Below are 23,120 nucleotides of genomic sequence, written 5' to 3' on the forward strand. Positions count from 1 at the left end.
AGCTAGTCAGAGATGAGATCCCACAGGCAGAGCTGGGGGGGGGCAGAGAGCAAGAGCCAGTAGGTTGGATCCTGCAGTCCACTGGGCCATGTAGGTCTCCATATGGGGCTGGGAATGCCCCTGCTGCCCTGGACTGAAGGAGTGGGGGAATCTTAGCACCCCCCATTCCCAGGACTGTGATTGCCAGGTCTGTGGGCCATTATCTATGGTTGGGGTGAATTGCTTCCATGGCTATGGGTCACTTGGGACTAGGGAAGAGTGATGTATGTGTGTGTGTGTGTGTGTGTGTGTGTGTGTGTGTGTGTGTGTAACCAATATGTATTAGGAGGACAAATGTGTGTGTGTGTGTGTGTGTGTGTGTGTGTGTATGTGTAAAACCAATATGTATTATGAGGGCAAATGGATATGTGTGTGTGTGTGTGTATGGCTAAACATGGGGGTGTTGCTAGCTGTGTGTCTGGGACAAACAGAGGGTGGGGAGCGAGGAGGCCTCCTGAGTGGGTCTGGTGACAGTGTGGGATGTATGCAGGGGGCCTGAGCTTGGCAGGGCTGGTAAATGTGGGTATGAGGAATGTGTGGGCAAATGGGGGAGGGCATGGTGTTTGTAGGGGGAGAAAGTATGCAGACTCTTCTGTCTTGTTCTTGGGTTAGAATTGGCCAGTCAGTAGAGAGCAACGGACTGGAGTCAGGAAGACCCAAGTTCTAATCTTGCCTCTAATACTTGGCGGGGGGACCCAGGACCAATCAATTCTCTCAGTTTCAGTTTCTTCATCTAAAAGTGGGGATAACAACTGCGCCTTCTCCTAGGGTTATAGTGAGGCCCAAAGTGTTCTGCAAACCCCAACACCCTGTGTTATTGCTGGGAATTATTGTTGCTATTCTTCCTGCCCTCATGAAATGGAGGTTCCTCCAGGGTGTGCCCCTTTCCATACGCCTTGTGAGAGTCTCCTCTCTCCCTTCCATGCCCAGTCCCAGCTCAGCACTCAGTCTGGCACCAGTGATTTCATTGGTATAGGGGATTCCCAGTGAGGAAACTCCCTATGCCGGTGTGGATCAGTCCCTCTTCTGCAAATTAGTTTCTCAGAGAGTGGCCAAGAGCATGAAAGGGGTCAAGTGACTTGTCCAGGATCACACAGCCAATGCCCATCAGTGATAAGATTCGAACCGAGATCTTCTTGGCTCCAAAGCTGGCTCTCTATACAGGATGTAGTGCCTGGCACCTAGTAGGTGACTAATTAGTGCTTGCTATTTGTTTGACTGACACTGAGCCAGATGAGGGCATCTGGGTGTGGGGAGAGGCAGGGCCTGAGGTGCCAACACCGTGTTGGATTTCTATCTTTGCCCCACCCTGACATCTTCCACAAAGGCATCAGGAAGATGGGTCCATGCTATCCTTGACTGAGAGCTGGAAGGGGCCTTCTGGTTGTCTAATTCAGCCTTTTGCTGAGTCCCAGAAAAGCACAGAGGACTTGTCCAAGGTCATTCAGGCAGAGAGTGGCTGGGCAGGGATTCAAACCCAGGTTCTTGGACTCCAAACTTAGAGTTTTTGCCACTGTCTTCTCCAAAGGACCTGTATTCTGATCCTGCTTTATCATGGATAAGCCAGATGACAGTCTAATCTCTCTGAGTCTCAGTTTTCTCATCTCTGAAATGGAGAAATGATCCTTGCCCACCACAGGGCTGTTGTGAGGGAAGTCTTTGTGGACCATAAAGAGCTGGAGGAGAGTTACCTGTGGATCTCTTGGCTCTCCCTTCTCTCTTCCCCCTGTAGGTAGACAGGAAGATTTAGGGCTGTGTGTGCAGGGGATGACCTGGGCACAGCCAGCCCAGTCATCCACAGTTGGTGTTGGAGACCTGTAAGAAGCAGGTACCAAGGCTGCTCAGCCCTGGGAGGCAGGAGGTGACTGGTAGTGGCCTGCACACTAATGGGAAATAAAGAGGGCTAGCTGGCTGAGGCACAGCTACATTTTCCCCCCACCCTCACCATGAGGGCCATGGGGCCCCTCCCCCAAGAGCTATTCCTTCAAACTGTGGGCCCCTAGAAAGACAGGCTCTTGGGGAGAAGAGTGGATGGTAGGGAAACAGGAGGGATAGGTACTGGAGGGATGGGGTGGGCACTTCCCTTAAGGACAGATGAGTAGGTGCATAACACAGCTTCCAAGCCTTCCAGGTCAGCCTTTCTAAACTCTAACCTCTCTAATGGCATGTGGTTTTACAGGCCTACATCCTAGGATCTAATGGTCCTTCCATTATTTGTATGTTCTAGGATCATTCCCAGCCCTAGCATTTCCTGTTTGAAGGGCCCTTCTAGCCCTGACATTCCTTGTCCTAGGAGTTTCCTGTGTTCTAAGGATCCTCCTTGTTCTGAGGGCCTTACATTCTGTGGTTCTTGGATTCTCCACTGGCATTTGGCTAATCAGCTGGCTGAATGGTTAGACCTGGGCTGTGAGATGGGAGTTGCTTGAGGTTGCTTTGATCCCCTGAAGGGCAGTGTCCTTCTCATATGTTTCCCTGTCTGGATCTCCTTCAGGGCTCCCTGCTCAGTGCTGACATGGCAGAGTGTGTTCTGCCTGCTGCTGCCTGGAATCCCAGCCCCCTGCCCCCTGGATCTTCAGTCCCGGATCTGGCCTCAGAGTGTGGAGTCATGGAGCAGCAGCCCCAACCACGGACACCGCCCTCCTCGCCAGCCCAGGAGCCTGGCACCAGCACCGATCCTGACATCCCACACCCGGACCTGGCCCCTGTGGTCTTTTTTTGTCTCAGGCAAACCACCAGCCCTCGAAACTGGTGCATCAAGATGGTGTGCAATCCATATCCTTTGAGGCTCTTTCCCTCTTGCTACCAACCCATCAACCCACCCTGGGCTTCATCTGAACAGGTAGGAGCTGGGCTCTGTCATGCTCTGACCTCCTGGCTTTTGTCTTCTTGGTCCGGGCTACAGCATCGCAGAAGCCAAGAGGACACAACAGAGCAGGTGGGAGAGAGTGAGGGTCTGGAGGAGGGTGGGGCAGCTGGAGAGAAGAGAGATTTTGGAACCTGGAATGATACGATGTGACTACTGAGGTCATGAGGTGGGTGAGGACCCTGGGAGGGTCAGAGGAGACTAGAAGGTTATGAGTCTGGGAACTTAGGAGACTGGTGATTCCATGAAGAGGCATAGAGATGGTTGGGGAAGAGGTCTGGGGAGGGCGCCATCTGAGAGAGGTGTAGTTTGAGGGGGTTTCGTTCTGTCAGGTGTGACGTGGGATGAACACTGTCTGCATTGAGGTGGTCCAAGACAGTAAGACGTGACTCCAAGGTTGAGAATCTGGGAAACTGGGAAGACTGAGGGGCCTTCTTTGAAAAAAGAGAGTTTGGGAAAGAGAGCTAGGAGGAAAAAGATGTTTGGTTTTGGACCGATTGAGCTTGAAATGCTAATGGAACCCTGAGGGTGAAATGGTTAGCTTTAAAACGCTGATTCTGTGACTTTACAGTTGCATGATTTTGTGTTTCCATTGACTGTGCAATTCCATGGATTCCAGGATTTGTGATTTTAAAATTCTGTTGACTTGGTGATTTTCAGATTCTACTGATTCCAAGATTTAATGATCTTTAAAATTCTCTCGGCTTGATGATTTTTGATTCACTGATTCCCTGATTCTGTTAGTTCAGTTGTGTCATGGCATGCTGATTTGGGGATGGTTCAGATTGGCTTTTTGGCAGGACTCAGGCTTCTCGGTGCTATGTTTCCTGCCACTGTGGATGTTGGAGAGCTGACTGCGTTGATCTCTCTGAGATGTGGAGAGAAATCTAGGAATCTGCCCACTGATGGAGTGGAGCCTGATTTGGCCCCATTTCAATGCCATGGAAGTTATTTCATCCCAGTTAATAGGCCTCTTGTCTATAAAAGGAGGCAGTGCATCCCTCCCTGCGCAGATGCATGAGCTTGCAGACCTAGGGAGGAGTGAGAGTCATCTTGGAGGACCCTGGGCAAGTGTGTATGTTGATTTTCCTTGGGTGTACCTCCATGAATACATGTGTAGGGAGCTGGGCACTCATTGTATTCTACATTTAGCAAACATTTGTTAAATGCTTATTACGTACAAAAGACTGTACTTGACACTAGTGACATGCAATCTGTGCCCTCCAGGTGCTTACAGTCTGGGGGCTGGAGGAGAGGATGTCTAGCGCATTCAAGGTAAATATAATGCGAGGTAAAGAGTGAAAGGAGATATCCAGATAGAGGTGCAGGAGATTTGGGCAGAGATGCTGACCTGGTAGCATATTTATCTGTGACTATTATAACTGCATGTAGACTGTGAACCCCAGGGACAGGCTCCTACCCCACAATGAGCTCATGGCCTTGTAGGGGGTATCTCACAACAAGAAACGTGGGCGTGGGGAAAGCTGAGTCCAAGGAGATGCTGCCTCGTGAAGGGCCCCTCTGTGTTGTCCCCTGTCATGTTTATGAACAATTCAGGCAGGCACATAATCTGTGAAATGATACATAGTGATCAAGAGTCAGATGGAGGATTTGAACCCAGGTCTCCTGACACAGATCTCAGTGATCCTTCTACCTCACTGTTCTGCTGCATGGGATACTCCTCTTGATACTCGTGCCTTTGGAATATTGGTCTGGGAGGGCTCTAAGAACAGGAAATGTCAGAGCTGGGAGGGTCCTTAGAGCAGGGAATGTCAGGCCTGGGAGGAGGGGCCTGAGAACAGGGAATGTCAGGCCTGGGAGGAGGGGCCCGAGAACAGAGAATGTCTTTCCTTCTGGTTTGCCATCTCTGCACAAGATCAGGGTGAAAAGCAAATCCCCACTCAGGACCTGAGCCTCTGAAAACTCTGCCTCAGCATCTGTGTTGGGGAGAGTGGGGACCAGCTGCCCTGGCCACCAGAGTGCTGGAACAGCTCCCCCACCAAACCCCAGTGTTCTCCAGAGCTCAGTATTGTCAGATCTTTTGGAATTCGGAGAAATGAAAAGAAGACAGTTTACTATACAGTCTATGGAGCCAAAGCTGAAGAGATTCTGGAGAAGAGGCCGAAGGTATGGGAATATGAAGTCAGGAAAAACAACTTCTCAGACAACCTTGGCTTTGGGCTCCAAGAGCAGATCAGTCTGAGGATTAAATGCAGTCCAAGTATCAACATCTATGGCTTGGAGGTCTGTGTGGTGCTGGAAGCCCAGGTTCAGAATCGTGGGGAAGCCCTGTAGGCAAGCAGCATCAGAGCTAAACCCAGACTTGGCAAAGTGGAAGCCATGTGCTAATACCAGCAGAAGTATGATGGCAAATAAAGGCCTGTTTTCTATTAAAAGGTCAATAAAATGGTCACTGAAGTGTTAAGAACCCCCATAAAACCCCCCAAGAAATGTCAGAGCTGGGAGGGACCTTAGACAACGAAGGTCAGGCTGGGAGGGACCTTAGAACAGGGGATGTCAGGGCTGGGAGGGTCCTTAAAATAAAGAATGATGGATTAAATCATCATCTCCAACCAAAATTCTCCTCAATCTCTAGATTGTAGCCCTCTAGTCTTGTACATCTGTTATTCAAGTATTTATTTCTTTTCTCATAGACTTGTTTGTTCAGTGACTAATTTCTTGGACCTCAGGGCAGAGTACTGTTAACTGGAGAGTCTTCTATCAGTTGGATGCAGTAGAAATTTGAAGTTCTTGGGTGGGATGACCCTTACAGCCCTTCCAGTTGTGAGAGTCTTTGAAATCCAAGTGCTATTGGGGTAGATTTTATGCTCATAGAGGGCATTCCTCCTTTAGGGACATCCCCTGTTCTGGGTATGGGTAGGGGTTTGAGGGCTCTGGATTCTCTTGGTCTTTTAGGCCTCTGGATCCTGAGAAGTACCTGGAATCTCTGGGGATTCTGAATTAGTTCCATCTGGGTTTCTCAAGGTGGGAGGAGAGAGAGAAGTAGGGAGAGAGAGAAAAGGGAGAGAGGAGAGAGAGAGAGACAGAGAGAGAGAGAGTCAAAGAGAGAGAGAGACAGAGACAGAGAGACAGAGAGAGAGAGAGAGAAGCAAGGCAGAAGCCAGGATGACCAGCAGAGAGTCAGAGGATGAGGATGAGGGATGAGGTGTGTTGGGGGGAGCACAGTTGCAGAGGAAGGAGGAGAGAGCAGAGTCCAGGGAGGAAGCCTGGCAAACAGAATTTTCCCTCGAGTTCTCCCCTAGGGAAGCCAGATGCTAGCAAGGAGCAACAGCAGGACATATGTAGGTCTGGAGTTGATATCAAGGGACAGTGTTTCTTTGATCAGGTGCCTAGAAGCCAGAGGGCTGGGCCGTGGCCAGGAACAGAGGCCTCCTCTGTCTTCTCTTCCTCATCTTGAATCAGCTTCTCTCCAGATCTGTCTGTCTGTCTGTCTCTTTCTCCCTTTCCATCCGTCTCCCTGTGCTTTTGACTTCTCTCTTCATTTTGGTCTCCCTTCTGTCTTCTCTATGTCTCTGCCCGTCTGTCCATCTGTCTCTTTCTATTGGTTTCCCCCTTTTCTTTATCATTGTCTGTTTCTCTCTCTCTACCTCTTTGTATCCTTCTCTCTCTGTCTTTGTCTCTGCTGCCTCACCCACTGTCTCTTCCACTTCCTCCCTCTCTCCATGTCCGCCTTCCCTCTGTTTCCTTCCCTTTCCATTTGTTTGTTTGTGTTTTGTTCCCTTTTTCTGTTATTCTCCATTTCTCCCATTGTCTCTGCTGTTCATCATGGCAGACTCTGTTTCTCTCTATCTTTCTGAATCTGGAACCCCATGTAGGTCTAGGTTGTGCTCAGTTTCAGATTTTCCAGGTCCTCAAGCCTTCTTAGGGCTTGAGGCCAAGTAAAGAAAGTGTGGGAGGACTCATACCAGCTTTCAGAGGACAAACATCAGGAGTGGGGCAAAGAATCCACTTGTTACATTTTTTGGAGAGGGGTGATGGGTGGTGGAGAACAGGGCCCAATGGCTGAACCTATGGACTCTGCTCTGTGAACTAGTGAGGATAGCCAAATGCATTCCAGCTGGCCCTAGATGTCAGAGTCAAGAATAGAGGGCCACTTGTTTCCCTAACTTCTTGGCAAATACAAAACTGGAGATGTCCCAAGTTTAAAGCTTTAAGGGGCTCTGGGTTGGGGCTATGGAAAGGGTATGACTTGTGGGGATGTAACTAAATAGTGACCTGAGAACCTCAGGACACAAGCCTGGGGTCTGGAGTCTTTGGGTCTAAGGGTCAAAAGAGACTTTGAGCCCTCAATTCAGTTTGGCAGTTGAGGTAGTGAAGGAGGCCTTGGAGGTCTCCAAAAAGAGGCCGAATGGCCCCAGAATTCTGGAATCTCAGAGTTGAAAGGTGCCATTTGGTCTAACCTGTAGTTGAATGGGAGCCCCCTGTACAGTCTCCTCAACATTTGTTCAAATTCTGCTTGAAGACTCCAAGGAGGAAGACTCTGCTGTTCTGGTGGTGGCCCATTCCCCTTTAGGATAGTGCTCATTGTTTAGAAATTTTCTTTTGTGCCAAGTCTCATTCTGCCTCTCCACCATTTTCCTCACTGCTCCTGGATCTGCCTTCTCATCCTCTTCCCACTTGGCAGCCATTCAGATTATTGAAGATGGCCTTTGCATCTCTCCTGAGTCTTCTCTTCTCCAGTTCATTCAACTAATATTTTCATGGCATGATTTCACTGTTGGATTCCTCTGGACACCCCCAAACTCATCAATGCCCTTTCTAAAATGTGGGACCCAGGTAAGAATGTCATTAGAGAGGATTTATGCTCAGGTATAGATTGGACTAAATGCCTTTCTGATCGAGCATTTATTAAGTGTTTACTATGTTCCAGTCAGTGCAAAGTGCAGGAGACACAAAAAGAAAGCAAAAACAGCCCCTTGTTCTCAAGGAGTTTCTATTGTAATGGGGGAGACAATGCCTGATCTTCCAGCTCAGAGATTCTATGTTTCTGTGACCAGATATTTTATTATGTGCTTCCTATGTGTTCAGTTGAAGTATAATGTATTTTATTTCATCCCTTTATCTGAAATCTATGTGAACCTTCACGTGTGTCTTCACACACAACAGACTGTTAGATTCTGCTTTCTAATTTATTTTACTGTCCTCTTCTATTTTCTGGGTGAGTTCTCCCCATTTACACTCACAGTTTTAATAATTTATTTATATATTTATGGCCATCTTATTCTCTTCTGCTTTTTCCTTTCTTTCTTCCCTGTCTCTTATCTTCAAAAAGAAGAGGGTGGTGAAACAGGATTGTGGCCAGCACAAATACCCTCTGCTTGATGTAATATACTTCTGCCCTTCCAAGTGACTGCTATATATACAGAGCCTTGTGATCCACATAGGTCGTGCAAAGAGAATGACAAAGATCCTTCTTTCCCTGAGAGTACATTAAAATGGCAGAGGGAACAAAAGGAACCATGATGCCATGGAGAGTGCAGGAAGGGCAGAGGAGAGGACCAAGACAAGATCTGAGAGAAAGGAGAGAGAGAGTGATCATTTATGTGGGCCTCACAGAAGTAAGGACATCATCTGACTCCAAGTCCTTCCTCTAGATTCACAACAACAGTGGTCTCCCCTTCAAAATTCAACTCAATAATTATTGAGGAACTGCCCCTCAAGGTACCGAGTTAGGTTTTGGTGACTTTTTGGTGTCTAGGCCTTTGATGCCAGTGATGCAGAGTATTCCCCATGAAGAAATTCCCTTTTTCAATGTAGACCAGCACCTCCTCTGTAGCTTATATCACTACAGAGCTTCCTGGAGTTCTGAGAAGTGATGTGATTTGTCTAGAGTCACATAGCCCATATGTGGCAGAGGCAGGTTCTTTATCTTCTGTCATGTTAGAGAGGCAAAGGAGAAAAATGAAACTATTCCTGCCCTGAGAGAACTTATAGTCTACAAGGGAGATGTGACATACACAGAACAGTAAATATAAATGTTTCCTTTCTCTTCAGATCCCTGCCATACTATAGTCTCCTACACAGCAAACTCAAGTGAATGATGGAGACATGGGTGCAAGGCTGGGGATCAGGGCCTGAGGCTTCTTGGAGGAGAGAAGATAAAGATCCCGGAGGCAGCAGGGGCAAGAGCAGGTTTGGGGGATGGATTGTGTGATGTAAGGAGTGTCAAGCTGAAAGAAGTCTAGCTGGGTGTCCCATAGGTTAGCTGACGTGTAGAGCGTGGGAAGAGAATTCATAAAATTGTTCAATAGAGGGAAGGATGAGTAGGCTGGAGTGGGATGGAGAAGGGCCTTCAAGGGCAGGCCAGAGCACCCCAGGGTTCTCATGATGTCTGATCCCACCTGTCAGGAAGGAAAACTGCTTTGCGAAACTTAGCTATGTTGTCAGGAACTAAGAGAATGGAAGTCAGTAGAAACGGATTGAATCCTGCATCTGCTACTGACTGGCTGAGTGACCTTGGGCAAGTCACTTTCTGTCTCTGACTCAATTTTCTCTTCTGTAAAATGAGGTCATTAGACTAAATGATGTGTCCAGTTCCTCTCAGCCCTGACTTACCACGTTCTAAGACCTATTCTAACTCGGACATTCCCAGCTCTGACCTTTAAGGTTCTAAGGTTCCCTCCCAGCTCAGACCTTTCAGCTTTTAAAGTCCCTCCTAATTCTGACATTTTTAGGTTCACCTTCTTTGTTCTAATCCATCTCAGCTCTGACACTCCCTATTCCCTCTGCTCTGACTCAGGCTTCAGCTCTCCTTCAATCCCCCCTCCCCCTGCATATCCTTCCAGTGACAAGACTTTGTTCTTGAGTCATCTTCCTGATTCATGGCCCAGAACTGCCAGAGTGGGGTGTCTGCAAAGGCTTCCCCCAATGCCCAACCCCTCCTCCTTCTCTGGGCTGGGTGCGTTCAAGCAGCCCAGGAACACGTCTGGTCTAGACTTGAAGTTTTGCTCCAGGAAGCAGCCGGTCATGCAGGAGAGCATCCAACCTCACCCCAACCACAGATGGTGGGAGAAGGCCTGGTGGGTGAATGCCTGAGGGGACAACTTGGCTTAGAGCTGGGAGCCTGAGAGCTGCTCTGGCTACCCACTTGTTGGGTGACCTTGGGCAAATCACATCTTCTTTCAAGGTTTTTACAATGAGAGGGTTAAGCTAGATGAGATTGGAGGAACGTTTTGTCTCTTATGTTCTAAGTTTTAATGTCCCTTGGAGTTCTATGTTTCAAGGTTACTCTCAGCTTTATAGTTTGCTATTCTAAGGTCTCTTAAGCTCTAACATTCCATGTTCTAGGGCCCTCCCAGCCTTGACATTCCACATTCGAGGGCCCCTTCCACCTCTGACCTTCCGTGTTCTAAGGTCCCTCCCAGCTGTGATGTTCCCTATTCTAAAACCCTGCCAAGCTCTGACTAATAGGTTCTGAGGCCCCTTTTAGCTCTCATATTCTCTGTTTGAAGACCCCTCTCAGTTCTGACTTGAGTTCTGAGAGTAAAAACTTATAACTAGGTTAAACAGGGGTTCATACCTTGAGAAAACTCCCAAGTAGCCAATGTAGCTTGGGCTCATAGACTTGGTGCTAGAAGGGTCCTCAGAGACCACCTAGTCCAGCCCCCGCCTATATCAGAAACTGAGGGCCAGAGAGGTCACATGAGTTGGTTGAATACCTCCCCTACTTTGTGCAGTCAGGTTTTGAACCCCCCATTTCCACCTCCAAATCCTGAACGTTTCCACAGCACGTTCTGTTTCCTTCCTGAGAAATTGCAAGGAACCGGGGGGGGAGATTTATTTTGTTTCTCATCCTATTTTCTCTCTGATCTGTGCCTATGAATCATAGAGCTTCATCATTTCAAAAGACTCGAAAGTGCACGGGCTCCACAGGGCAGTGGAGAGAAGGGTGGTGGGTGAAAAGCCACTCCAGTGTGTCTGTAGTGCAGAACAGAGCCCCCCAAGTGGCTTCCCTGAGAGCATCGAAGGGGGGGTGGCCCTCAGCAGGCCACGGCATTCAGTTCTTTTTTAATATACAGACTTGCCTGTGATCCCACTAAGGCACAGAGCCTCTGACTCCAAGGCCACCGCCATGTTGAAATCCACTCAAACTCTCTAGTTGTCCCCTTACTCCCTCATTCCCTGCTCTCCTCCTCCCCTCCTTCTCTCTGCTCCCTCTCTGCATCTATAACCAATCAATAAGAATCAATTAAGTGCTTGCTCTAAGACGAAGCAAAGAAAAAGGGGAGATGCTATCCTCAAGGAGCTTTTACTTTTTCCCTCCCCTCTCTCCCTCTCCTTATTTCCTCCCCTTTACTCTGCCTCTCAGTCACTCTCTCTTTACTTTTCTCTTCCTCCTTCTCCCTCCTTTTCCTTTTCTCTCAGCCAACAACAATTTATTAGTAGTAGTAGCAATAATAATGGCTAGCATTTCTAAAGCCTTTGTACAGTGGATAGAGTGCCAGGCCTGGAGTAAGGAAGACCCGAGTTCAAATCCAGCCTCAGACACTTCCTAGCTGTGTGACCTTGAGTAAGTCACTTAACTCTGCTTCAGTTTCCTCCTCTGTAAAATGAGCTGGAGAAGAAAATGGCAAACCGCCCCAGTATCTCTGTTAAGAAAACCCCAAATAAGGTCATAAAGAGTCAGACACAACTGAAAATGACCAAACAACAAAAAATGTTTGTAAAATGCCTTAGAAATATTATCTTATTTGATCCCCACAACCACTCTGGGAAGGAGGTGTTATTATTATCCCCATTTCACAGTGGAAACTGAAGCAGACAGAGGTAGAATGATGAGCCCAGTATCACACAGCTAGGAAGTATCTGAGGCTGGCTTTGAACTCAGGGATTCCATGTCGAATACTTTGTGCGCTGTGGTGCCCCTTAGCGCCTCGTTGTGGTTTGTTTTGTTTTACAAATTGCAAGTTTGTGGCAACCCCTTCATGGAGCAAGTCTATTGGCACCATATTTCCAGCAACATATGCTGACATCATATCTCTGCGTCACATTTTGGTAATTCTTGCAATATTTCAAACTTTCATGATTGGTGATCAATGATCTTTGCTATTACTACTGTCATTGTTTTAGGGCTTCATGGACCACGCCCATATAAGACAATGAACTGAACCGATAAATGATGTGTGTTCTGACTACTCCACTGACCGTGCCCCCTTCCTATCTCTCTCCCTCTCTTCGGCTGCCCTATTCCCTTCGATACAACAGTATTGAAGAATGTTACATACACCTATAGAGAAAGCTGTGGCAGAGTCTGAGAGAATTGACTCTAATTTTATAAGAAATTCTGCTCTGAATAAAATACTATCAAATAGCATCTCATACTACGGAGAAATCTTTCATGAAAGAAAGAGTCAATCAATGGGGCAAACCCCATTGTTGTCTTATTTTAAGAACTTGACAGCCTTCAGTGAGCCTAGCCTTCAGCAACCCCCACCCTGATCCATCAGCAGCCAGTGACACTGAGACAAGCCCTCCACCCCAAAGAGATTATGACTCGATGAAGGCTCAGGGGATAGCAGTTTTGTTTTGTTTTTTTTTTAGCAATGAAGTATTTTTTAGTTAAAACGTCATTTTTTAGACATAATACCATTGTATACTTAGTAGGGTAGAGTACAGTGTAAACATAACTTTTATTTGCACTGAGAAACAAAAAAATTTATGTGACTCGTGTTATTATGAGATTCGCTTTATTGTGGTGGTCTGGAGCCACATACACAGCATCTTCGAGGTTCTAGGAATTGTGCTGAGTGTTGAGGAAATAAAGAGGCATCTTCCTCCCCTCCTCCTTTCCCTCTCCCATTTCCTCTCCTTCCTTCTCCCACCACTTTTCTCTCCCCACTTTCCATTTCTCTGTTACTCTCCTCTACTCCACTGGACCTTTCTCTTCATCCTTCCCTCGGATGAATGGTCTCTTTAATACTCCTTTTTGCCCAAAGACCTTCTTGGAAGTATAACACAGAGATAGCATCATTTGAGCACGCTAAGGAGTTCAGGATTGGACCTCCTGGCCATGCACGAATCTACTTCTGGTGCTGGCCACAGCTGACCCAAGAGTCAGGAACATTTAGGTCCCTCTAGATACTTTCTGGCTTATTGATGACCTTCCTCAACAGTTCACCTAAAAGGCCATTGTGCCAGAAACAGAAGTCTCTCATCCTTCCTGGTGGAGTTTGGGCCCCTGTAGTGACAAGGCCCTTCTCGTTCCAGTCCTGGTTGATCCCCATGGATTCTTTACCTCTCCAGTGGAAAACAAGATGCCTGGGTCCTCTTTTCTGTAAGGGACTTCAGAGGCCATCTTGTTTTACAGATGAGAAAAACAGAGGCCCAAGGTCACATAGACAGCAGATATTTGAAGGAAAGTCCTCTGATCCAAGATGGGCAGCCTTGGGCCCTCCCAAATGTGATGATCTCACACTGCTTCCTTTCTTTGAATCTGTTTCCTCATCTGTAATTTGGTGATCATTATACACAACTTATTTTGCTTGTTTTCAAATGAAAATTGCTGGTAAAGCACCACCTCTGCTTGGATGCAAAGATGTACAAGGCCCAGTCCCTGTCCCCAAAGAGATTACACTCAAGTAAGAGGCGTAAAAATCACAGACTTTAGGATTGGGAGAGACCCCAGGCTCATTTTGCCCAACTCATGTTGGAAAGCAGTTCCTACTCCAATGTCCCGAGTCTACTTGAAGACCTCCAAGGAGGACGACCTGCCTTCTCCCATGCAGCTCAGGGGCCCCCGGGGGCGGGAGAGGTGGTCCTTCTCTCTATGTTACAACCAATGCCCTTCCATAAAACCTCCAATGAGTGTTGTCTCTGGAGTCAGAGAACTCAGATCTGCTGCTTCCTTCCTTGGTGACCTCAGGCATGTCGTGTTGGCTCCCCGGGCCTCAGTTTCCTCATCTGAAAAATGAGAAGCTAAGACAAGATGATCTCTCTGATTCTAGCTCTAAATCTGAGATCCCAGCATATGTGAACTTGAGAAGATCAATTCCATGTTCTGGGCCTCAGTTTCCTCATTTGCAGAAATGAAGGAGGTGAGACTAGATGCCTCCTAAGCTTCTTTCCAGTTCTGACCCTCTCATGGTGTGGTACAAAGAGCACTGAGTCTGGAGGCAGAGGGTCTGGGTTCAAATCCTGTCTTTGTCTCTTTCTAGCCTTTTCTAGACCTTAGTTCCTCATTGGTAAGATAAGGGATAAGATGCCAGCCTGTTGGGCCCCTTCTGGGTTTAAGTTCTATGATTCTATGCTATTAGAACCCAGAAGATGATTGAACAAAGCCATCGGGGGGATGTACCCATTGAGGAGGCCTGCAGGACTTCAACACGTGAGTGTGTGTGTGGTGGGGGTGCTCCAGGATGGAGGAGGGCCCCTAAGGACCAGCTGCGCTGAAGTAAGTCAAATGCTCCTTTGTAATCATCAGAGATGGGACAGTGGATAGAGTTGCAGGGCCTGCATCTTCAGGAGTTCAAATCTGGGCTCAGACACTGCCTAGCTGTGTGACCCTGGACAAGTCACTTCACCCTGTTAGCCTCAGTTTCCTCATCTGTAAAATGAGCTGGAGAAGGAAATGGTAAAGTATTGTAGTATTAGGGTCACTGGGGATTGGCTCTGGCTGAGGAACAATTGAACAGCAGGCTGCAGAGTCTGGGCCAGAGGAGGGAGCGCTGATTGTCCTGTGTGGTGCTCAGAGGGTAGAGAAGGCTATCGGGGAATCAGAGCAGGCTCCTGGAGGAGGCAGCCTTGGGGTTGGCCCTGTGACAGGTGGGTAAGTTTTCAGCAGCTGGAGATTCAAGGAAGAAGGAGTTCTTGGAGTAGGGGATGGAGCCCAGTGCACATAGTAGGTGCTTAATAAATGTCTGTTGATTGACCTGTTGACCCAGAGTACGTGTGGTACAAGGTGATTAGGGATGACATGGGATGACAAGTAGCCTCAGAGTGAGGTGGAACCACAGAGGGACAGGGACTGAGTGAGAGGGAACAGAGAGGCCTGCTCAGTGGGAGTCTCCCCCCCCCAAAGTCATATGATCTCAGGCTTCATGAAGAAAGGAATGGCTAGTCGTTCATTCTTTCATTCATTCACATGATGCGCCAGGTTCAGCGCTCAGCATGGGCGATACAGAGGTGGCTGACCTCAAGGAGCTCACTTTCTGTTGTGGGAAGGGACACAGGCACAGAGAAATAAAAAAAAAGCAAGATTCCTGCAGAGTGAATGGAAAGTCCTTTCCAGGAGTGGGCAGCCATGAACAGCGGTGCTGGGGGAAGACAGCACAGGCTTTCACAGGCTGCGGAAAGTAAGGAGGGCCTAATTCAGGTGTGGGCCTGGCAGGGAGGCTGCTTTGGCCAGGGCAGTGATGTTCAGTGAGTGCCCCCATCCTCTGCCCATGTGGATCCCCATCAGGATTCTTATGGGGGACATTCTCAGCCAGCTCCGGGGTGGGCTGTATAGACTCTGAGTTACCTTCTGATCTGCGACTCTCTAGCAGGCCTTGAATGGCAGCCCAAGGATCTTGAGTCATGTTTGATAGAAGATGGAATAGCAGGTCTTGGGAGGACCAAAGGTGACACTAAGTGGGAAGGTGGGGGGATGGCTTTGTTTTTTCAAGTGGAATTCATTGCAGGGTATTTTTGAGGTCCCTCCCTACTCCAGCATCCGCTCTAGGACAGATGTATTCAGGATGGCTGAGCCCACCGCTCAGGTGCTGAGACCAGGCCAGCTTAGGCGTGGTCCAAAGGCATGGGACTTCATCCCTCTCATGGTTCCCTTCCTCCCAACCTTACCTCTCTCTCCAGGACTCCATCTGAGGCCAGAGCCCACGCTGTCCCCGTTTCTGCCAGTTAATCCCAGGGCCTGGCTTCCATTCCAGTTTGGTTTCTCTCAGCTCTACCCCCACGAGGGAATGAGTGAAGTCCTGGCCAAGGGCCCCCAGTGATGAAGCCTGTGGGCTGGAGCCCCCCCCAGGACCGCCCAGTCATGTAGGAACACCAGATGGCTGGCAGGCCCACAGGCAGCCCGGTTCCCCACCCCTCCAAGGCTCTGAATGATATCTGGTAGGAACCAGCCCATGTTGGGAAGCCCAGTGGGTCCCATCCCTGGGCTCAGAGTCTGGGGGTGGCAGGAGGGTGACTCATCACAGGCAGAAAAAGAGAACTCTACCAGGGAGAGATGCCTAATGATGGTGTGATCCACCTTGGCAGGCAGTGAGCCCCTCAGAGTGGACAGGACCCGAGGTCACTTAAGAGTACCTTCTTGTACCCAATGACTCTGATGTGTGTGTGTGTGTATACATGTGTGTGTGCACATGTGTATTGTGTGAGTATGTGAGTATATGGGTGTGCATGTGTGTGATAAAATGTATGTGTGAGTGTGAGTATGCATGTGTGTATTGTGTGAGTGTGTGTATGAGTGTGCACATGTGTGTGATTGTGCATGTGAGTGTGTACGAGTATGTTTATGTATATGAGTGTGTGAAAGTGTATGTGTATTGTGTGTATGAGTGTGCTATATGTGTGTTAGTGTGCATGTGAGTGTGTGAGTGTGTGTGCAATGAATAATGGACCAGGTGGCCTCTGAAGTTTCTTCTTTCTCGGTGATTCCAAGTTTCTGAGTGTCTGAGATCTGGAGGCTGAGTCTGACAGTACAGGAGATGCCAGATTAAAGTGGAAAGAATCATGGACTTGGGTTGGGAAAGACCTCAATTCAGAGCGTTCTTTGCCCACCTGGTAGACCCATATGACCCATCAGAGTCATTGAGTCTCATCTCCTCTTTTGCAGATGAAGCTGAAGTCCAGGGAGGCCTCAGGGTTATTATAGGTGAGCCCCCTGAGGGCAGGACCTGTCTTCTGCCAGCACTTAGCATGGCACCTGACCCATAGTAGGTGCTTCATCAATGTTTATTGAATTGAATTCAAACCAGGATTTGAACACAGGTCCTCTGACTTAAAATTCTTCATCTGTGAAATGGGGAGCATGGTTGAACTGTCTTCCTTGCCAGATTGTTCTGAGGAAAATGCTTTTGTAAACGTTAACCCTTTCTGTGATTTGTATGAATGAGAGTTATCAGGGTGAGAGGCTGAGATTTTTGAATTCTAAACATCCTAGATTAGGGCTGAAAGGGACCTGTTAAAATCAGGGTCCTTATCCTGGGCCCCTGAGCTTGTTTTTAAAATATTTTGATACCTTCTTTTTTTTTTTTTTTTAACAGAATTGGTTTCCTTTGTAATGCTATTTATTTTAGTCATTTAAAACCTTAAATTGGGGAGGGGTCCGCGGACTTCTACAGCTTGACTGCCAAAAAGGGTCAGGAACCTGGAGTTAGAGCCATCTGGTCCAAGCCCAGCCTTTAGCCATGAGGATGCTGAAGCCCACAGTGGGGCAGGGGGTCCCCAGTGCTAGGGAGAAGTGGTAGCTTTGGACTTAGCACCCAGGTCCTCTGATGTCACGTGTGGGCGTCCTAAGCCTTTCAGGCTCCTGGGACGGTGTTTCTAAGAGTTGGGGATTCTGAGAGACTGGTTTTATGAAGTTATTTGTCAATCAGTAAAGACTGATTGAGTGCCTACTATGTGCCAGGCACTATAAAGGCTGAGGGTATAAAGAGAGGCAAAAGACAGTCCTTGCCCTCAGGGTGCTTACCATCCAATGGGAGCTAACCCCTGCCTCTACCCCCAATTGTCATTGCCTCCCATCCCTATTCTTGGCTTGTGAAGACCCAAAGGGCAGGAAGAAGAAGGCAGGCTCTGCCCGATCATGGGCAGCTAGTCTGTGTAGTGGATAGACGTTGTCCTTGGAATTAGGAAGAGCTAAGCTTGAATCCTGACTCAGACCCTTCAGGGCTGTGTGATTGCTTAGTCAATTAGTGGTGTCCTGCTCTTTGTGGCCCCATGTCAGGTTTTCCTAGCAAAGATACTGGAGTGGTTTGGCATTTCCTTCTCCAGCTCATTTTACAGATGAGAAAACTGAGGCAAACAGGGTGAAGTGACTTGTCCAGGGTCACCCAGTTGGTAAGTGTCTGAGGCTAAATTCGAACTCAGATCCTCCTGACTATCCACTGCATTACTTAGCAGCCTGGTGACTGTGTGACTCTGGTCAAATTGCTTTACCTTTCTGGGACTCAATTGCCTCCTCTGTAAAATTATGGGGTCCTGGCTCTACATATATGATCCAGTGACTTCCTCCATGTTCATTTCTGCTTCACATTCACATTGTTTCTCAACCTGGTTGTCCACAGGGGCTTGGATACGTCTCTTAGGGATCTCAGGCCAAGAAAAGGTCTCATAGCTCAGGGCCAGCCCCAGCCCTGCACCCACCCCATGTTATGACTTGAGGACTTGGGCCTGTGTGTGAGATGGGGTTGGAGCTGGTACTGAGGGTGGGAGAAACTACCTTCCCTTCTCCACCCTTCCCTTTGGGCAGAGACGCCTCCATGGAGGCTGGATAAAGCCAGTATCACCAACCCAGGCAGTGGGAGGGTAGCCTGTGGCCCAGCCCTCTCACCAACTAAGTCAGTGGCTCTGAGCAAATCACTTCAGCTTCATGACTTCAAATTCCTCTAGGGATAGAAGGCCAAAAGAGCCTCTAACAAGTAGTTCTCTGTTCCGCGTATGAGCAGGGGCTAAGGAGCAGGTGAGCACCAGGACCCATGATAGAACCACAGAATGTCAGAACTGGGAGTGGCTTCAGAACAGGGAAGGTCAGGGCAGGGAAGGCCTTAGAACACAAGATGTCAAAGTAGGGAGAGGCCTTAGAACAGGGGATGTCAGAGTTGGGGAAGAGCCTTAGAACAGGAGATGTCAGAATAGAGAGAGGCCTTAGAACAGAGGACATGAAAGCTGGCTGGGAACTTAGAGCTCATCTAAGTGTGTATCTCATATTGTTCAGATATGGAAATGACTCAGAGGGATGATGACATGTCCCAGGCCATGCACCAAATAATTCCATGCAGACCTGACTCTGGGTCTTTGCTGGTCCTGGTAGTTCCTGAAGCCCCTTGCAAATATCAGCTGCCACTTGCAGACTTAGCATGTGACCCTTTCCAGAGATGTCACTTCTATTTTCATAAAGCCAAGTCTTCCCAACTGAAAGAAATTCAGAGCTAAGAGTGGCCTTCCTGGTGCTCTGCCCGCTGGGCTAGGAGGTCTTTCCAATGCTCTTCCAGGAAGGACGCCCCCCTCCCCTCCCCAAAGCCACAGTTCCCAGCAGCCTGGGAGGGATTTTGGGGGGAGCCTGAGCTCCAGACTCCCTAGTGTGCTTTGCTCCCAGAATGCTTCAGTGTTGATAACATCAGTACTGCTACAGGCCTGATGACCAGGAGCTAGAGGAGCAGTATTGTAGCAGGTCTGAAAGACCAACCAGACTGACAATCATAGGACCTGATTTGGGAATCTGCCTCCGCCAGTTACTAACTTGGTTTACCTCAGGATAAGTCTTGTTAATCCCCTCTCTGGGCCTCAGCTTCCATATCTGCAAAGTGAAGGGCATAGACTAGATGTCTTCTAAGGTCCCTTCCAGCTCAAAACCTTGTGATTCTGGGGTTTCTGCAGCACTGATCTTAGGGAATGAGTGGCTTGGACCTCTGTCCAGGAGGCCAGGAATAGGGGGATGCTGTGGATGACTCTAGGCGGCACTGATGGCCTGTTGGATTTGGCTTCCTAGTTTCATAACTCAGTTGTCTCTTCCTCCTGCAGCAAGGGCCAGGTGATGGGAAAGGTTTCTCCTTCTCTTCCATGAGTCCCTAAATAGAAATGTTCTTTTTTTGGAGAGATGGGGGACCACAGGTTTGGAATGTAGTATCTGACATGATCAATTTGTTGGTGATTTTGATTGTTTTCTTTGAAAGAAGGGAAGGCTCATTCTAGGGATGGGTTTGGACGCCAGAGAAGGAGGTCTACTCAGGAGTAACTTGGATGTGAAAGTGATAGGCAGAAATAAAGCTTTAGGGTCAAGGCTAGGGACGGGTTATGCACTGCTGGGACTTCCCTCATTGCCCAGCTTCCCCTTAGGAATGATCCCTTTCTGGTCTCATAAGGCAAAATGCCTTCCACATCCAGAGAAAGAACAATGCAATGGAATGAAGCAGATCATTTTCTTCTGTATTATGTTTTGGTTTGTTTTATGGTTTCTCCCATTCATTTTAATTCTTCTTATGTTACATAACTCAGGTGAAAATGTATTTAATAGGAATGTATGTGTAGAACCTATATAAAATTGTATGCTGTCTCAGGGAGGGAGTGGGGAGGTGGGGGAAGGAGGGGGAGGGAGGGGAAAAAAATCTAAGATAGATGGAAGTGATTGTAGAACACTGAAAACAAATAAAATTTTAAAAAATTATAAAAAGAAAGGAAGGTGTCCAATCAAGCTAATGTGTTGGTTTGCACTAATATTCTAGAGAGCTATTGCAAAGCATGTAATAAAACTTGGAAATAAAAAAAAAAAGAATGGTCTCATTCTGAGGCCAGGCTTGATGTCTGTTGGTCTTGCCTTTGAGAGTGCCACATATTTGGCCTCCTAGGCAGGAAGGAGGGCAGAGCCTGGCTTGCCTTTGGTGGATCCCTTTCATGCTCCGTGTGGAGCTTCTGATGTCTAGAGAGCCAGGGTTTGGTGGTCAAGGCTGCCCCCCACCTTGTTCCTGCACCCAGCCTTCTTCTTTCTGGCCCACCTTAGAATCACAACACGTATGAGTTGGAAGGAACTTTGGAGGCCTCCCACAAGGATCTGAATGGGGATCCTCTCAGCAGCCTCCCTGGCAAATAGGACTCCAACTTCCTTTTCTGTCTGGCCAATCAAACAATCAGCAGGCAGTTATGAAGCCCCTACTGTGTGCCAGGCACTGTTCTGGGCATGCAAGGGCCAGAATGAAACAAGCCCTTCTTCCAAAGAGCAGATATCCTAACAGTGGGCACAATCATATAGAAGTATGCAGAATTAATAGAAACTAAGTCAGTACCAGCATATACAACGTGAGTAAATACAAGGTAGCTCGGGGATCAGGGAATCAGCACCTGGGGGATTAGGAGAGACTTCCTGCCTGAACTGCTTCTTCTTCAAGAAAAAGAGGGACAACAGAGATCATTGAGTCTCACCTCCCCATTTCACAGAAGAGGAAACTGAGACCCAGAGATGGGAAATGACAGCAAGTGATCAGCAGGCCTGGAATCCAGCCCAAGACTGGGCCTCTTTTCACTTCCCCACCTTCTCTTTGAGTAGAGATTTAAGGAAAGCTATGTCTCAAGGATAGGGACATACTTTTTTTTTTTTTTGAAGAGGTGGGAGACTATGGATACAGAATGCTGTGTACCCTGTGGGCCATGGTTGATTTATTGGTTTATTTTAATTAATTCTCTTTTCCCCTTTGATATAAGGGAAGGCTTGCTGTAAGGGCTGTGGGGAGAATTCAGCAGATGTTTCAGGGCAGGGGGTAGCTGATGGCTGGGGAGATGTCAGTGACTAAGGAATGTCAGACTGTACCGGTACCAGGAATGGCTGGGTCGGAATTCAGGAAATGGAGTCAAAGCAGAGATAGTGGGTGCTGTCCAGACCCCAGGACCAAGAGGGGCCAAAAGTGGAGGGTGGGGATACCACGGGCTGACCTTTGGGGGTCATGCCAGGATTAGTTAGTAAGAGAAGGGAGGCTGGGGTGGGATAATGAACTGGCCCAGCCAAGCGCCACTTCTCCACTTCTGCATCACTTTTTCCTTTGGGACCGAGTTTATCGTTGACAATTTAGCCACTTCCATTTTCAGCTGTTTTGTGGCCCTTGTTCTTTTCACTTACATTATCGTGGTTATAATGTCCTTTGTTTTCCCAGCTCTGCTCACTCTTCTGTGCATGGGTTTAGATCAATCTTTCCATGCTTTGTTGTATATATTGTGTTCTTTGGTTCCTATAATGAAGTAATATTTCATTATATTCATGTCGTGCATTTTTAGCCATTCCCTAGTCACTGAGAATTTATTTTGTTTCCAGTTCTTCACTATCACAAAAAGTGCCTTAGCTAAAGCACAAAAGGTACCACCCTAAATTTTTTAATGTATATGGGGCCTAGATTTTTGTCAATAACTAACTTCCTAGGGGTATGTTTTGTATCATTTTAAAAGTAAGTTCCTCCTAGTAGCCTTCTGAGGCTAAGCCTGTTCTAAGAATTCCCCCTGCCCCCAGCTCTGATGTTCCATGTTCTAAGCTGTCTTCCAGCTCTAACCTTCCATGTTCAAAGGGGGTCCCAGCTCTGCCATTCCTTGTTCTAAGATTTTGCCCATTTTACAGATGAGGTCACTGGAACTCAGAGGATTCAAGGGACTTGTCCAAAGTTGTGTAGCTAATGACTTGTAAAACAGAGGCTTGAATCCAGGCGTCCTGCCTGACCACCATCCCCAGAACCTTTTCCTTGGGACATGGACATCTCCAAATCACCAGATACTACAAATGTTCTGATATGGGTAGGGTCTGTGACCAGATCAAATCATTTGACCTAGTAAGCTTCAATTCTCCCTCCTTAAAATGAGGGGATCAGACAAAATGATGTCCAAGGTCCCTCTAATGCTGACGTTTTAAGGTCCCTCCCAGCTCTGGCCTCCTCTGTTCTAAGGCCCCTCCCAGCTTTGACCTTCTCTGTTCTAAGGACCCTCCCAGCTTTGACCTTCTCTGTTCCAAGCTCCCTTCCAGCTCTGACATTCCCTGTTTTCAGGCCCCTCCTAGTACATAATGTCTTGTCTCTCAAAGAAGCCCTCCCTCAGAGCCTCTTCACTCTTACTTTTGACACACTATTAACAAATGTGACATTGTAAGTGTTAGGCTCATCTTAGCTCAGAAGAAGGGAGCTGTCAGGAGCAGGCACAATGACAGCACTGGGATATGTAGCTGTACAGTAGGAGACAAGAACTATAAAAAAGTCGGCACAAAACGCTAAAAACAGCCTCTGGGGCCACTTCATGTCCATCTGTCTAAATCTCACTAGTTTTTTCCCTTAATCCAGCTCTGCCTCAGAGGCCATAGGACCATAGAGCCCTGAGGGATCCCAGGAAGCTTGCCTAACTTTCCCATTGAGCAAATAGTAGACCAAGGCCCAGAGATAGGAATGACTCACTCTGGGATGTCTGGGCCATGGTGGGACTAGACCTCAAGTCTCCTGCCTTGACCTCCTGACATTGACCTTTCTGCTTCTTAGCAGAAGTGGGTTGGTGATGATGTGGATGGGGGTCTTTGACT

General features: G+C 47.9%; 1 protein-coding gene and 1 pseudogene across 1 annotated transcript in view; both read left to right on the top strand.

The window, feature by feature from the left end:
• Window positions 1-2,553: 2,553 nt before the first annotated feature.
• Window positions 2,554-23,120, top strand: part of CACNA1I (calcium voltage-gated channel subunit alpha1 I) — a 221,031-nt gene continuing 200,464 nt past the window's right edge. Inside the window, exon 1 of the mRNA XM_072656199.1 lies at window positions 2,554-2,811. Within this exon, the coding sequence (XP_072512300.1) occupies window positions 2,645-2,811 (167 nt within the window). The 5' untranslated portion in view covers window positions 2,554-2,644. The remainder of the gene's footprint in view (window positions 2,812-23,120) is intronic.
• LOC140531110 (large ribosomal subunit protein uL5-like) lies at window positions 3,247-5,278 on the top strand (annotated as a pseudogene).

Source organism: Notamacropus eugenii, chromosome 3 (genome assembly GCF_028372415.1).
Source record: "Notamacropus eugenii isolate mMacEug1 chromosome 3, mMacEug1.pri_v2, whole genome shotgun sequence".
NCBI lineage: Eukaryota > Metazoa > Chordata > Mammalia > Diprotodontia > Macropodidae > Notamacropus > Notamacropus eugenii.